This window comes from Balaenoptera physalus (assembly GCF_965194825.1).
Source record: "Balaenoptera physalus genome assembly, chromosome: 3".
Lineage (NCBI taxonomy): Eukaryota > Metazoa > Chordata > Mammalia > Artiodactyla > Balaenopteridae > Balaenoptera > Balaenoptera physalus.
The window spans coordinates 3,610,871-3,626,251 of NC_138890.1; the positions used below are offsets into that span (position 1 = coordinate 3,610,871).

General features: G+C 59.2%; 1 protein-coding gene across 4 annotated transcripts in view; it reads right to left on the bottom strand.

Annotated features, from left to right (window-relative positions):
* DPP9 (dipeptidyl peptidase 9) overlaps window positions 1-15,381 on the bottom strand; it is a 44,235-nt gene that overhangs the window by 22,393 nt on the left and 6,461 nt on the right. For all 4 annotated transcript variants that reach the window (XM_082456915.1, XM_082456917.1, XM_082456916.1 and 1 more), the window contains exons 4-10: window positions 14,071-14,324; window positions 8,361-8,473; window positions 6,984-7,157; window positions 6,734-6,902; window positions 5,865-5,978; window positions 2,724-2,852; window positions 1,083-1,144 (exon numbers count right to left, since the gene is read on the bottom strand). In XM_082456915.1, the coding sequence (XP_082313041.1) occupies window positions 1,083-1,144; window positions 2,724-2,852; window positions 5,865-5,978; window positions 6,734-6,902; window positions 6,984-7,157; window positions 8,361-8,473; window positions 14,071-14,324 (1,015 nt within the window). The remainder of the gene's footprint in view (window positions 1-1,082; window positions 1,145-2,723; window positions 2,853-5,864; window positions 5,979-6,733; window positions 6,903-6,983; window positions 7,158-8,360; window positions 8,474-14,070; window positions 14,325-15,381) is intronic.

Below are 15,381 nucleotides of genomic sequence, written 5' to 3' on the forward strand. Positions count from 1 at the left end.
ACTGAAGAGCCAGGTGGCCTTGGGTAAGACCCAGCCTCTGGCCGCTGCAGCTTCCTGGAGGTGACACGGGGCTGGCAGGGCGTCTCCCCGGGAGGGGCGAAAGGAGAGAGGCGGGCAGGGGCTCAGCACGGCCCACACCCAGGCTCGCCACCAACCCCCGCCTGCCCCAGCTGCCTGTTCAGTGGGCAAAACCCACGGCCGCCTCAGGACCCTGCCCATCCGACGGGGCCAGTAACCATTTGCAACAGCTGGGGGCTTGGCAAAGCCACTTAGGACAGATCCCTGTAGAATCTGCCAGAATGTTCTGGTCAAGAGTGCAGAAGGGGTTTGGTTAGGGCCTAATCATGCCCAAACCAAAAACCATCCCCCTCAATCATGAAAACAGGTGTATTTAATCTCACGCTTTTTTTATGAAACATTACACGAGAAGCCATTTCGGCAAACATACGCAGGGGCTTCCCGGCTCGTCTGCCTGCTCCAACCTCTGCTGCGAGGGGCGTCGCCCTCTGACATCCCCACGTGGGGCTGGGCATCCCTACCGCCCTTCTCCCCCTAGCCTCCTCTGCCCTCCTGGCTGTGGGGCCCTGAGGAACCTTGTCCGCGACGATGACCAGCTGACAGAGGGAAGGATGCAGAACACTGATGGGGCCGGTGAAGTGATATGTGAGGAGCTGCCCAGAGGCTGGGGTGGGGCACCCCTGGTCTGAGGTCGGGGTGCCCCAGGCAACTGCTCCCCACCCCTCTGAGCTCTCTGTTCTGGAAGCTCTGCGAGCCACCGCCCTCCTGCGCAGCCCAACCCCTGCGGGGCCTCTGCTCAAAGCTCACGCTCGCCTCGGGGCCACCTGGAGGCAGGTGGGGCCGGGCTCACCACTCCCCATCTCGGAGTCCAGGTTCAGAGTGACGGGCAGCAGGGCCCAGCCCGGAAGCCGGGGCTCCGGGCAGAGCCTCTTCGGGTTCAGTTGGCCAAGAGAAGCACCTGCCATGCAATGGGGGCGAGCGGCCTCCGGACCGTCTCCCAGCGCACACCCCGGCCCTCCTCTCCTCATCCAGAAGCTTCTCCCGGGCTCCCAGGCCCCTCTTACCTTGCCCTGACTGTCGGTCTGAAACTCGGCCAGTTTCAAGGCGATCTTGGGATTCTTGCTACCTGCAGAAACGAAAGCGAGGTGGATCTAGCAAGTGTCGCCAAGAGGGCTGAGAGCAGGTGTTAGGGGCGGCGGCTGGGGGGGTGACCCTCACAGGCAGTGACACAGCCGGCGTGGGGGGAGGGGAGGAAGGCGCCAGGTGGCCAAAGGTCTCTCTGTAGGTGCGTCACCCTCTCTGGCCCAGGCACAAAGTCCCCCAGGTAGGACTGTCTGACTTTGGGCCTGGACCTCAGTCCCGACAGTGACGTGGCAACAACTTTGCTGTCTAAGAACATAGGTCAGGCCTGGGCTGCTGGGAGGGCCGTGAGGGGGACACGAACACGGGGAAGATGCCTCCCTGCCACTGGAGAGCTTGAATGCCGGCTGCAAAGACAGCACACGCCCGTAACAAAAGCACCAATGATGCAGAAAGGTGGCCCGTGTCCCAGCAACACAGCCAGTCTTCAGCTGTCGGGAGGCAGGTAGCCTATAGGCTGGGGTGACCGAGACATGCCCTCCAGGGTGGGATTTGGTTCAGGCCCCTGTTATTCCTACGACGGATCTCAACTCTGGCCCCCGTGGCTCAGCAAGTAATGTCTCGGTGCCTCTGTTTCCTCGTCTCTCCAACAGGGGAAGGGAAGGACCGGCTTCCCCATTCATACCAGGGACTGCAAGTTTCCCTAGGAAGGCTCTGCCTAGCATGGCCCACAGTTACCGAGAACGAGTCTGTCGTAGGCTTCCACGGAGGTCCCGAAGATGCTGAACCTGGCCTGCACACGTATTTTGTGTGGCTAAGTCTTTTTTTTTTTTTTTTAATTGGCCGTGCCACGTGTGGCATGCGGGATCTTAGTTCCCCGACCAGAGATTGAACCCGTGCCCCCTGCAGTGGAAGCGTGGAGTCTTAACCACTGGACCGCCAGGGAAGTCCCGCTAAGTACTTTTAAATGATTCGAGCCACGTTTAAGAATTGGTAGGGCTTCCCTGGTGGCGCAGTGGTTGAGAATCTGCCTGCTAATGCAGGGCACACGGGTTCGAGCCCTGGTCTGGGAAGATCCCACATGCCGCGGAGCAACTGGGCCCGTGAGCCACAACTACTGAGCCTGCGCGTCTGGAGCCTGTGCTCCACAACAAGAGAGGCCGCGACAGTGAGAGGCCCGCGCACCGCGATGAAGAGCGGCCCCCACTTGCCGCAACTAGAGAAAGCCCTCGCACAGAAACGAAGACCCAACACAGCCAAAAATGAATAAATAAATAAATAAATAAAATTAAAAAAAAAAAAAAGAATTGGTAGATTTCTGGGACTTCCCTGTATTTCTGGGCAAACCCTGTATTCTCACAAGGCAGTGAGTGTGTGATGCGTCCCCGGAGGGGGCCCACACCTCCCACTGCCTCCGCAGGGCTCCTACTGTCTCCTGGGCCCCGAGGCAGGACACCAGTCACCGCTGACGGTGGCGCTGGCCTGGCTGTTGTTCCCGCGTGCAGCCTGCTTCTCCGGGTCCATCCCTGTCTGGGTCTTGTGGGCCCGTCCTGGTTGGTGCCTCACCGTGTTCTGTGAGGCTTCAGACCACCGCCGAGCCGCCCTCACGTGTCCTGGGCCCTCACCTGTCCTGGGGTACCGGTAGGAGTCCGTCTTCCTCTCCTCTAGCGCGGGAGAGGGCACGTGAATGACCTCCACCTCGGACTCGTCCACCTCCTCGTACAGGATCCGCAGCGTCTTGCAGCCTTCGGAACCTGGGAGGGGGCGGGGCAGCTGCTGAGGGTGCCGGGCGTCGCCTCTGCCGCCCCGCACCCCCCTGCCCACACGGGGACTCTGCTCTGCCATGGCAGGGCCCAGACAAGGATGGTCCCTGGGGCTGGAAACCCAGCTCTGCTGTGTACTAGGCCTGAAGCCAGTCACATGTCCTCCTGGGGCCTCGATTTCCTTCCCTGTAAAACCGGAGCAAGAACGGAGCTCTTCCCAGCACAGGAAGGCAAGGGAGATGGCCACGTGGGGACTTACGGGCTGAACCACACGCCCACCCAATTCCTACATTCAAGTCTCAACCCCTGGACCTCAGATCGGGACTGTATTTGGAGATGGGGGTCTTTAAAGAGGTGATTTGGTTAAAATGCGGCCCTGAGGGTGGCCCTGATACAGTATGACTGCTGTTCCTATAGAAAGAGGTTAGGACACAGACACACAGAGGGAAGACCACGTGTGGACAAGGGGAGACGGCAGCCGTCTGCAAGCTGAGGAGAGAGGCCTCGGAAGAAGCCAAACCTGCCGACACCTCCATCTCAGACGTCCAGCCTCCAGGCTGTGACGTCTGAGCTGCCCCATCTGTGGGACGTGGTCACGGCCGCCCGAGCAGACTAGCACTTGGGGCAGGGCTCAAGAAGGGGTACAGTGAAAGTTGTCATGAGAAGTAAGCGAATCACCGGGAGCTGACAGCCTAGCAAGGGGCGTGGGGACTGGCAATGCCAACATCAAGGGCACGGAGCCCACGGCTGCTCCTTCTTCGCCTGCCGAGAAGGGTCCCCATCTGCTTCCTGTACCCTCACCTGACTCACTAGGACGGACCAATGACACCCGCCGACCTCGGCCAAGCCCACCCTGCCTTCAGGTCTCCACACCTGCTCTATGGGGCGCTGGCGGCCACAGGGCTGAGGCAGCGGAAGTGCTGCAGCTCAGACTCAGCGCTACGGGCTTCTATTTCTATGTCTGTCCACTGGGCATGGGTCGTTCCGAGGCCCTGAGTTTTCTGGCCAGGAAAGACCCTCTTGGGTTGCCATGGTCGTGTAGCTCCACGGGCGCATGCCATGAGTGGCGCTACAGCAAGCGGGGTGAACGTCCCCTGGCCTCAGCATTCAGGGGCTCTATCTGAGGGGTTCTGAGCTGTTAAGAAGAGCAGAGTGAGTATCTTGATGTCATTGAGACCAGTGGATGGCAACCAGGGGCCATGTGGCAATGTCTGGGGACACGTGTGGCCATCACAACTCAGGTGACACACTGGGTCACCACGGCCCCCCACAGAGAATGAGCCAGCCTCCGTGTCCACAGGGCCGAGGGGGAGAGACTCCACTTTACAGGCCGGAAGTCGAAGGGTGGATGGTCTCCTGCTTCAGGCGCGCAGAGTCACAAGCTGAGTGACCTGACCCAGGACCCTGACTCCTGACCTGGAGCCCTCTTCCCCAGAGACACAGACCACAGGCACACACAGCGCTGCGGTGGTGAAAGACCCCGGCCCAGACGAAGGGGGAGCGCGTGCGGCGTCCTCCCCAGAAACGTGCCGATCCCGGCCCCGTCTCGGCAGTACCAGCAGCCCTTAGGCGCCTGACGCTGGCAAGTCACCCTTTTCCTGGGTGCCGGCTAGAATGTTTGGCGCTGGTTTCTCTCCGTTGCACAGTTTTCATGCCTAGCTTCTATTCATGGTAGGACCATGAAGTTTTCTTTTCAAATCGATTTTGACATAAAGGCAGGGGGGACTAACAGATGGGGTGGCACTCGGCCGCGGCGGTGGATGGCCAGTGCCTGGTCCCCGGGATCCTGGCTTGCGTGGCCACTCGCCCACTGGCGCACAGCGAGGCGCTAAGGCCAGGGAGGACCCTATGCGCAGCGGAGGCCTGGCCCCCCCGCTCGTGCAGCAGAGGGTGTGGTGGTACTCACGCACCCCGAGAAACGACTCTCCCCGCGCTCAGGAAACGGACTTTGGTCCACTGCACAGGGGAGATAAGACACCCTCGCCTCACGCACAGCACAGAAAAACAGATACAAAGGGGCCTGCTGATCTGGCTTCTTTCTAACTTGTTGGCAAAATCCGTCAAGCTTTAAGATGCATGTAGCTTCAATTCATCTCTCTTACAGCTGGGAATTTTCTCTAAGGCAGCATTTTCGATACTTGGTGCTGCGGACATTAGGGCCGGCTCATTCTCTGCGGGGGGGCCACCCTGGGGTGGGGTGTGGAGCAGCACCCCTGGCCCCCACCCCCTCGGTGCCGGGAACACCCCCAGTCGTGACAACCACAGATGTCCCCAGACGCTGCCCAGTGTCCCCTGGGCGTGGGGGGGTGGGGCAGAACCACCCCTGGCTGAGGACCATTAACATACTCCCAGGAGGTCACGAGGATAAATGTACGAAGATTTTGCTGCAGTATTGTTTACAACACCAAAGCAAAACCAAAACGGGAAACTGGCAACAACCAAAGTGCCCATCAGTGTGGGCTTCTTAAATAAACTGTGGTACGTCCATGCCCCCAGGACATCCACAGTTAAAGGATTCTCTGGGCGCTGACTGCAATGGACTGAATGTCTGTGTCTCCACAGAATTCAAATGTTAGACCCTACCCCCCAGTGTGATGTACTGGGAGGTGATTAGGTCACGAGGGTGGAGCCCTCGTGAAGGGGATCAGTGCCCTTATAAAAAGGAACCCCAGAGAGCTCCCTGCCCCTTTACCATGTGAGGACAGGGTGATACGACAGCATCCATGAACAAGGAAGAGGCCCTCACCAGACACCGAATCTGCCTTGGACTTGGACTCCCAGCCCTGGCAACAGTGAGAAATAAATGTCTGCTGTTTATAAGCCGCCCTGGCTGTGGTATTCTGTCACAGCAGCCTCAAAGGACTGAGACACGGATGTTGATGGGAAGGTTGCTGAGGTTTATCTTAAATGAAAAGAGCAAAGAGCAGACTAGCATGTACACTGTGCTTCTGCTAACAGAAGAAGTGTCTGCAGAAGTGTTTCTAAAAACAGAAAGGCGCTTACCCTCCCAGGAGGCTGTGGGACACCACCAGTAGCCAGTGAAGCGGTCAAATTCTTCCTGGATGACGAAGGTGGCTACACCCGCGGATCTGGGGTCGTCAAGGACACTGGACAAGCCTGGAGGGGGAGGGGGCCAGGCAAGAGGCGAGGAGTCTGGTTTAGAGCAGGGCTTCTCCGCTGGCACGGCTGACATCGGGGCCGGACCGTTCTCTGTGGGGGCATCCTGGGCGCTGTGGGGTGTGCAGCAGCCTCCCTGGCCGCACCCACTAGGTGCCAGGAGCCCCCTCACCTCACTGGGGCAGCTGAAAATGTCTCGGCACATGGCCAGTACCCCAGTCGCCCCTGGCTGAGAAGCTCAGTGAGGTTTAGTGAGAGGGCACCAGGGCCTTGGGGCAGGACAGGAGGCAGGGATCGGGGTCGGAGGCCACAACCCGTGCAGTCCTGCAGATACATCTGCACAGGGGTGATGATGTCACTGTCGGCACGCAGGGGCCTGAGGGGCAGGCCGGCTCTGGTGAGTTCTGGGCTGGAAGCATGGCGCGGGGACAGGACAGCGGAGGCAGGAGGGGCTGAGGGGAGCAGAGGCGCACCAGTGTCCGGCACAGAGGCCAGGCCCCAGTGGCCGGGGCGATTCACGCGGAGGAAGACCCTGAGCCAGGCAGCTGGACTCTCCGTGGGGCCAGAGGGGAAGCCACGGGAGGGGGGCCGTGAGATCACGGTCTGGGAAGGCGCCTGGTGGTCCGGCGGGGAGCACAGTGACGGGGGCGGGAGTCTTTCTAGAAGCTGGACTGGTGGCTGTGAGGACAGACCACACCAGGGGTGCGGTTCCCGTCCGCCCCGCCCTCCTCCCGGCGCCCTCCGCCCGGCCTCACCCTTGTGGCAGAAGGTCAGCCGCTGCTCCTCGCCCGTCTCGATGTTGGCCACCCACAGGTCGCTGTTGTTGATGAAGGAGAAGAAGGCGGGGTCGGCGGGGCAGATCTTGGGGTCCATCCGGGGCCCGGAACACTGGGTCTTGATTTCCAGGGGCTTCATGGGGGACACCTGGGGACACACAGAGACCCAGCTCAGGGGGTCAGGAGGCCGCCACCTGCCCCGTCCCCCCCACCAGTGAGCGGGGCTCACCATGAAGCCGTTCTTGCCGCCGTCCCGGCAGTGAAAGAGACTGTTGCTGGCCTGGAAGAGGAAGAGTCCGCTCTCGCCGTGGAAGTCATAGGAGGTGATGCCGAAAACGCCCAGGCGCTTCCGCTCCCGCAGGAGTTCCTCTTCCCGGGAGTAGACCCCATGGTGGGGCGTGGCCTGGGGACACATTGGGCGGGGCCGGGGGGGCGGGGCGGAACACCGGCATCAGCAGCTGGAGGCCCCAGCACCCTGGCCACAGAGCGGCACAGACTGGCAGGGCTGCGGGGCTCACCTGTAGTTCCAGCCTCCTCACCGCCCCCCACCAAATCGCTCTAAGACAGACGAGGCCCTCCTCCGCCCTCAGGGCCACCCTACACCCTACAGACCCCCGCCCTCCCTCCCGGGTCACAGCCCCTTCCTGCGAGAGCATTCGAGCTGAACCACCCACCACCAGCCGTTCCTGCTCTTGGCATGGGTAGGGGTGGGGCAGAGTCCACGCCTGACCACCCTAACGCCTGACCTTGGGCAGGGCGGGCAGGTAAACTATGGTGGACACCATATGCAGCTGCCCCAAGAAGAATTCTGAAGATGATGTGGAAATTCAGAGGAACGTTAAAGGGAAGAAATACATTTTTATTTTTATTTTTTTAATTTATTAATTTTTTTTTTTTTTTTTTTTGGCTGCGCTGCGTGGCATGCATGATCTTAGTTCTCCAACCAGGGATCGAACCTGCGCCCCCTGCAGTAGAAGCGCGGAGTCCTAACCACTGGACCGCCAGGGAATTCCCAGAAATGCATTTTTAAAGAGCAGAATCCAAAGCAAAATGAGCCCCACGCTGCGAGGAAAGCCATGTAAACAGGAGTTGGTCAGCTTGGGACAGGGGACAGGCAAAAGAGAGAGGGGCTGCACGGGTTCCCTCCCCTGCGTACTGTCACATTTTATTTTTGATCAAAAGTAAATTAACATACACCAGTGCACAAAGCACTCTCGCCGCTCACCGGCCATCTCCCCCTCTGGAAGCGAGGTGACTTTGGGCGACATCCATTATTAGCTAAACTTCTATAAAAGGGTCTCGGCCCAAGTCACTTGCAGCCGTTGGTGAGGCATTTAAGAGGAAGACGTGCTTCTGAAGGGAGCTGTCACCACAAGCTACACGCTGGGGCTTGGGTGTGCACCGAAGGGAGGAGGCGGGCGTGGCACAGGGGTCCAGGGCCAGGCGCTCCTCTCCGAGGGGCTACCGTTAAGCAGGGGACGGGCTGGGACCCCCCTCGGGGGGTGGGGTGGGTGCAGGGCCCAAGGAAGCTGAGTGAGGCCGAAGAAGGGGCTGCCGTGCGCCCGCCTGCCTTGCCCACCGGGAGGGCCCGACTCCCACGGCTCACCTGGAAGTGATCCAGCATCTGCTTCCAGGACAGGAGCAGCAGCGCTTCCTTCCGGACCTTCCTGGGGATCTCGGAGTAGAGGAGGGAGTTCTCTCGGCTGCCGTAGGGCATCCCTTGGGAGGAAGAGAGGAAAACCAGAATGGGCGCCCTTGCCAGGGTCGGGGCGAGGGACTCGGGCGGGACCGGCCTCGGGCCCTGACTCCCCGTGGCTCCCTGGGGCTGGGTCCGGCTGGTTCCTCCTGCTTCTACAGCACCCTGACGGCACACCCCTCCCCAGAGAAGCCACGGACCCTGGGTTACACCCGCCAGCAGAAGCAGCAGGCAATTCCACCTGAGATGTTAGTGCTGAATGTCTTAGCCTCAGTTACTGAAGAAATAGCGCACAATGGGACTTCCCTGGTGGTCCAGTGGGTAAGACTCCACGCTCCCAATGCAGGGGGCCCGGGTTGGATCCCTGCTTGGGGAACTAGATCCCATATACATGCCACAACTAAGAAGTCCGCATGCCGCAACTAAAGATCCCACGTGCCGCGACTAAGACCTGGCGCAGCCAAAATAAATAAATAAATAAATAAATAAAAAGAAATAGCACACAAGAGGATGGAAAAAGGGGGGTTGGTCAGTGATTCCCAACTCTCCACAGGTTGGGCTCCGGTCCAGGAATTAATCGAGGATCAGAGAACGGGCAAAGCTCCAGACGGACTGGGAAACGTGTATCCAATCCAGCCTCTCCCATTTGGTGCTGCTGACACCGGGACCGGTCATCCTCTGGGGGGCCGTCCCAGGCACTGGGGGGTGTGCAGCAGCCTCCCTGGCCCCGCCCACTGGATGCCAAGAGCCCTCCCAGTGTGACAGCCACAGATGTCCCCAGACACTGCTGAGCTTCATCCCCTGGGGCAGGAACAGCCCGACTGAGAACCGCTGAGCTAATCTAACCTTATCTGTAAAATACAGTAGCTGCCTAGTGAGACCTCTGTGTGGATTAAGTGAGGTAAGAGATAAAAAGCACTCAGCACAAACAGTGGCAAATAAAACAAGGCCGTTATCTTCTAACCAGGCTTTTTTTGGCCACGCCACACACCGTGTGTGGGATCCTAGTTCCCCGACCAGGGATCAAACCCATGCCCCCTGCAGTGGAAGCGCGAAGTCCTAACCACTGGACCGCCAGGGAAGTCCCAACTGGAAGTGCCTTTGCCTCGATGGATGACGGTACTACGGCTGTTAACGAAGTTAATGGCGGGAGCAGAATGGTTCTCTTGGGAAGCTTCGGGTTCCCCACGCTCTGGGCAACGAGGTGAGGGACTGGGGCAGAGCCCCCCGGCAGCAGGCGGGATGCTCTGCGAGGGCCCGGGAATGTGCTGTGGCCGACGGCGGGTCACAGAAAGCAGGCGCGCCGCTTTGACCCCGCTCAACCCCAAATTCCTCCAGGAGGAAGGCTCGGTTTGGTGCTGGCCTCTCTTCCTCGTAGGCGCTCTCACTTCTAAGAGTGGGAGAACAGGAGGGCCGCCCCCCAAGCTCGGCGCCTCCAGAGCTGGATAGAGCTTCATAAATAATACCTATTCCACCACAGTAACTCTTACGGGTAGCTTCTCAACATGGCAAGCGACTCGCATCTTCCACTCATGACAAAGTTTCCTCATGAAGTATAGTTAGCAAAAAGAGAGTGAAAACGCAAAGCTACAAGTGGGAAGCATTCACAATTCGACTTCTAAGGACTCTCTAAGCCGCCACAGCCGGACTCATTCCCAGCTAGAGGCACGGATGTGACGCCGCCCGTCCGAGTTGCCCACGGGGCCATCTTCCTAAGTTCACAAGACAAGTTGGGACGGGAATCGTGCGGTGCAGGATTCCATTTCTTTTTTTTTTTTTTTTTTTTGGCCACACGGCTTGTGGGATCTTAGTTCCCAGACCAGGGATGGAACCCGCGCCCCCTGCAGCAGAAGCGCGGAGGCTTAACCACTGGACCGCCAGGGAAGTCCCTGTGATTCCATTTCTGTGAAACGTCCAGAACAGGCAAATCCAGAGACAGGAAGCAAGTCAGTGGTTGCTACGGGCTGGGGGAGGGGGATAGGGAGTGACTGCTAATGGGCACAGCGCTGCTTTCTGGGGTGATGGAATGTTCTGGAATTTGACTGTGGTGACGGTTGCACAATGCTGTGACTGTACCCAAAGCCACCGAGCTCTCCACCTTTAAGAGAGAGAATTTTATGGGATGTGAATTACATCTCAATTTTTAAAAAAAGCAAACACCACCCAGCGTGGTGGCTGGGAGGGCACAGGTGGCCGCTCTCGGCCGAGCGCCGTGGGCTCTGCACAGCCCGCGTCCGCAGGCTCTCTGGGAGCCGGAGCCTCCCAAACAGGAAATCAACGGTGCGGCCTCGCCAAGGACATCAGCGCCGCCTCCCCCCGCCAACGATTCATAAGCAGTGACACGAAACGGCACATTCCCCGGAGGAGCTGCCCTCGGCACCTGCGACGGTGCGCACGGCGAGGGTCTGGGACTGCTGACCACGGCCGCGGACTTCTGCTGTCACGGTCCCTCCCGTGCCTCCTCTTACCAGCTCCACTCCACCTCTGGGGACAGCACCCCACCCCAAAGCCCACCAGCATGGCAGGTGGCCCAGGGGCCTGGGCAAACACCGCGTGGCCTGGATGAGGGGCCACGTGGGGCGTGTGACCCTGGACCTGGACACAGGACACGAGCGACCCCCTAAGGGACCCCCAGTGCTGTCTGGGGCCCCGTACCCTCCTCCACCGAATGCAGGACACCCGTCTGCAGGGGGGAGGAGCCGACCCACTAGGAGCAGTTGAGCCCTGGAACCGTCTTCCGGGGACGCGCCCGAGCGGCAGGCATGTTCCCTGTTCTGCTGCATCCCACGTGCACTGGGCTCCCAATGAGCCTTCCCAGGGGACGGTGACTGGCAAGCCTGGGGCCCGCCCAGGAGGCAGGTTCCCAGGGGAGCAGGGGGCGGGCTGGGCATCGCCCCTAGAGGTCCTTTCTGTTCAATCCATAAATGCTTCTGGCTGCCAGCATTCCCTCAGCACCAGGCTAGTGCAGACAGGTTATAAATACACGGGGGTTCTGGGGAGACCTGCCCCAGGAACTTGGACATGGAGTGAGGTCAAGGGTACCCCGAGGGTGTTGAGTGATGCAGACTGGATCAGCTCAAGGGTGAGCAACGTCACCCCAAGAGAAGCAGGATGGCTTTGGGCTGTTCTAGGCACTTTTTGGAGCCACAGTGGGTCCATACTCCTTGTCTGGAGCCGCCCCCTACAAGAGTGGGCCCTCAGCACCTGCTATAGACGGCAGGGACCGCCCGCCCCAGGCCAAGGATGACTGGCTGAGTGGATGTCTGAGCCAATCATACTCGCTCTCCCAGAAATTCAGAGAAAGCTGGTCCGTTTCTGCTGGTGGCCGGAACCAGAAGTGCAATCCCGGGAGTGTGGCAGTGGAAGGTAGGTGGGCAGTGAGGGTGGATCCACGGAGAGAAACATACGAGGGCAGATGCCTGGACTCCATGTGGTTGGGCTTCTCAGTGCTGCTCATGAGGCTGGGGGGCTCCCTGACACACCCGTGTCCTTACTATGAGGGGTCCTTGGTGGCTCAAAGTAGCTCGGAGCATTTCTGTCCCTTTCGGCAGCTCTGTGGTTGGCTTAACAATGGCTACGCTCATGTCCTAATCCCTGGAAACTGTATGTTACCTTCCTGGCAAAAGGGCCTTTGCAGATGGGATTACGTTAAAGACCTCTAGCTGGGGAGATTAGTCTGGATTATCTCGGGTGGGCCCTAAATGTACTCTCGTGCCTTATCAGAGGGAGACAGAGAGATTACAGACACACAGGAGAGGAGGAGGCGATGAGACCACGGATGCAAAGACTGCAGTGACGCGGCCACAAGCCAAGGAATGCCGGTGGCCACCAGAAGCCTCAAGAGGCAAAGAACGGATTCTCCCCTAGAGCCTCCGGAAGAAGACTGGCTCTGCGGACACCTTGACTGGCCCAGAGAAACTGATTTCAGACTTCTGGCTTCTGGAACTGAGAGAGAATACGCTTCTGTTGTTTTAAACCACTGAGTCGGTGGGCATTTGTTTCAGTAGCAGCCCCAGGAAACTCATATAAGTACCGTGACCAGGACGGCACCTTGAACTCGAGAGAGCCAGAGGCCCAAGAGAGACTGCGTTGGGAGAAAGGGATTGGGGGCCACGGAACCACAGCAAAAAAGAAGAGAGAGGCAGCAGCTCACCACTGTCCCAGAGCCTTGGCCACTTTTGGTCCTAACAGCCAACTCTCCCTTGGGTAAATGAAACTTGAAGCATGCCCTAATCTCTCCTAGGCTAGAGTTGGCAAGCATTTTTCTGCAAGGGGCCAGAGAGAGACAGTAAGTATTTTTGGCTTTGCGGACCACATGACCTCTGTTGCAATTATGCTCGAAAGCAGCCATAGACGGTCTGTAAACCAGTGGGCATGGCTGTGCACCGGCAAAACTAGATTGCTAAAAACAGACAGCCGTCGCTTGCTGACCCTTCTAGACCATTCCCCTCTCTGCCTCTGCTTGCCAAACCGCCATCTGGTTTCCACATGGGCCTCTAGGAGGAGAGACGGCATGGACTGTGGGAAAGGGAGAGCCATCTGGCGTCCATCTCAGTCACTCTCACGGTCCTTGGCGTGGGGTCAGCCTCAGGCAGGGGATGACCTTCACTCATTCGTTCACTCCATCACTCGCTTCCAGTACTGACTGAGGGCTGACTGGGGGCAGGCTGAGGATACACAGAGAAAGCGCTGGCCTCAAACGTCCAGTGCTGAGGTTAAAAACCTGCCCTGGATCAACAATAACGTGTCAGGCTACTTACAAAGGGACATGTTTGGCACTGTTCCTTCCTGCCTTGGAAGACCTTTAGGCGAAATTCATTTGCTCAACAGATATTTGCTGTCCCCCTACCAGGAGCCAGGCCCTGGCCCAGCTGCTGAGGCCACAGGTGTACATGAGGCCTCATCCGTGCCCCAAAGGCCGGCAGGGAACACAAACACATAAATAATTGCCAATGACGTAGAAAGTGCTGCTCGCAAGGCACATACCAGGAGGCAGACGTGATTAGCCATTAACGTGCTTAGCCGCCAGGGATCTCGGGCAGGGAGAGCAAACCCCAACTGTCAGCCCACGACGCACACGGTTATGCCACCGTGGCACCTTTCCTCGAGCCTCAGGTTCCTTCTTAACGCGTTGCTAGCCGGCAAGCATCTACTGGAGTTACTTTCAACTCCCACTGGGGGGAAGTCAAATTGTTCACTAGCCAGGCTCAGCCCAGCCCAGGTGGCGGGGAAGTGACTCAGGGGGCGGGCCCCGCTGACGAGGGCTGGAAACAATCTCAGGGCCTCAGACCCACAGGCCAGGCCCGAACCATGGTGCTGCTGTAACACAGATGGGGCAGGCCTGCCCTCTGCTCTGGTCACATACACATCTGAGCCCCGTGGGGGACGCCCGCCCCAGACTTTCACTGTAAACAGATGTCATCCACGGGTGGCATCACAACATGGGCAGCACTGCGTCATTCATGGGACAGTTTGCCCAGGGCCAGGCCCTCTATTGGGACCGTCTAACTAATTGGAGCAGCCAACATCTGAAGACTAGAGGACTTAGTAACAGCTGTCCCAGAAATGCTGCCCGGCTCGAGGGCAGCCTGGGGGGTCCGAGGGGAGCCCGGGGGCTTACCCAGGTAGTAGAGGCGGTGGGAGTGGGGGCCCGACTCGTCCGTCTTCTGCACAAACTGGAAGTCGTGTGGAGCTTTGTTGACGATGAGGCCCGAGTTCTTGCGGCTGCCGTGTATGATGCCCCGGAGCCCGTCCCACGAGTGCTTCTGCACCTGGAAGCGGGAGGCTGGGTCCTCCATCTCCACGGCGTCGCCCCGGTCGGATGTCGGCGCCCCGGTGGCCATCCTCTCCGCCCCCTCGGAATTCAGCGAGAAGCTACGAGGAGGGAGGGACAGGCGGGAAGACAATGAGAAGGGGGGGGTGGTACCCAGGTTCCACTTACAAGCTGCCTCCCATCAGACTCTCCGACTCCCCTGGCAGGGCCCCAGCCCCGTGCAACCTTCCCCGTCCCCCTAAGTATTTCTCAAATCGTTCATCTTCTCTCCATCCACGAATCCTGAGATCGAGGCCACCATCACCTCTCAGCTGAATGACTGCAACCGTCTCTCAGCTTGACTGCACATGCACTGCAAATCTGATCCCCTAACTTAAAACCCTTCCTTGGTTTTCCACACCCTCCAGGGTTAAAAACCAGCGCTCACCACGGCCTTCGATGGTTTCTGCCCTCTGACCTCTGCCAGGCCCTCACACCTCACCCCCCTTCATCACTAGGCCTCGGGCAAACTGGCCTTCTCTCAGCTCCCCAAACAGGCCAGACTGCTTCCTGCCCCAGGGCCTTTGCATGTGCTATCCTTTCTGCCTGGAACACTTTTTTCCCTCTTTCTACTGGACTAACTTCTAATCAGATCTCAGCTTAAGTATCCGTCGGGTCCTCAGATGAACATCTGTACCGAAACCTGTCTCTCCGTTCACCTTTCACCTGCCACCTGGTTGCCCTGCCCTCCGAGCATTCGTCACAGTGGCTGTTCACGGGTCCCCTTCCTGTCTCCCCCACGTCTGTCCCATTCACAGCAGCATCCCAGCACCTCACACGGCCCCGGCGCACAGGAGGCATTCCTCGGAGAGCCACAGAATCATGGTCTCCCCTACAGCCCGCTGGGAGACACGCTCACTCCTGCACCAAGAACCGAGCGTAAGCAATGGGTCTGCAAACCTCCTCACTGGTGCCGTCAGCTTGCTGGCCAGCGGGGGAACCTCTCGTGCCTCACCAGAGGTGCTCAGAGGCCCAGGCAGATATTCGCTGGACATCGGGGGAGCTCCACATGAGAGGATGGATGTGCAACCCTCCCCCAGAGGCCATCCCACTCTCTCCTCCCCCTCCAGGGGCAGCGGCTGCTGTGCAACGGCTCCCCCCCACCCCCACCCCCGCTGC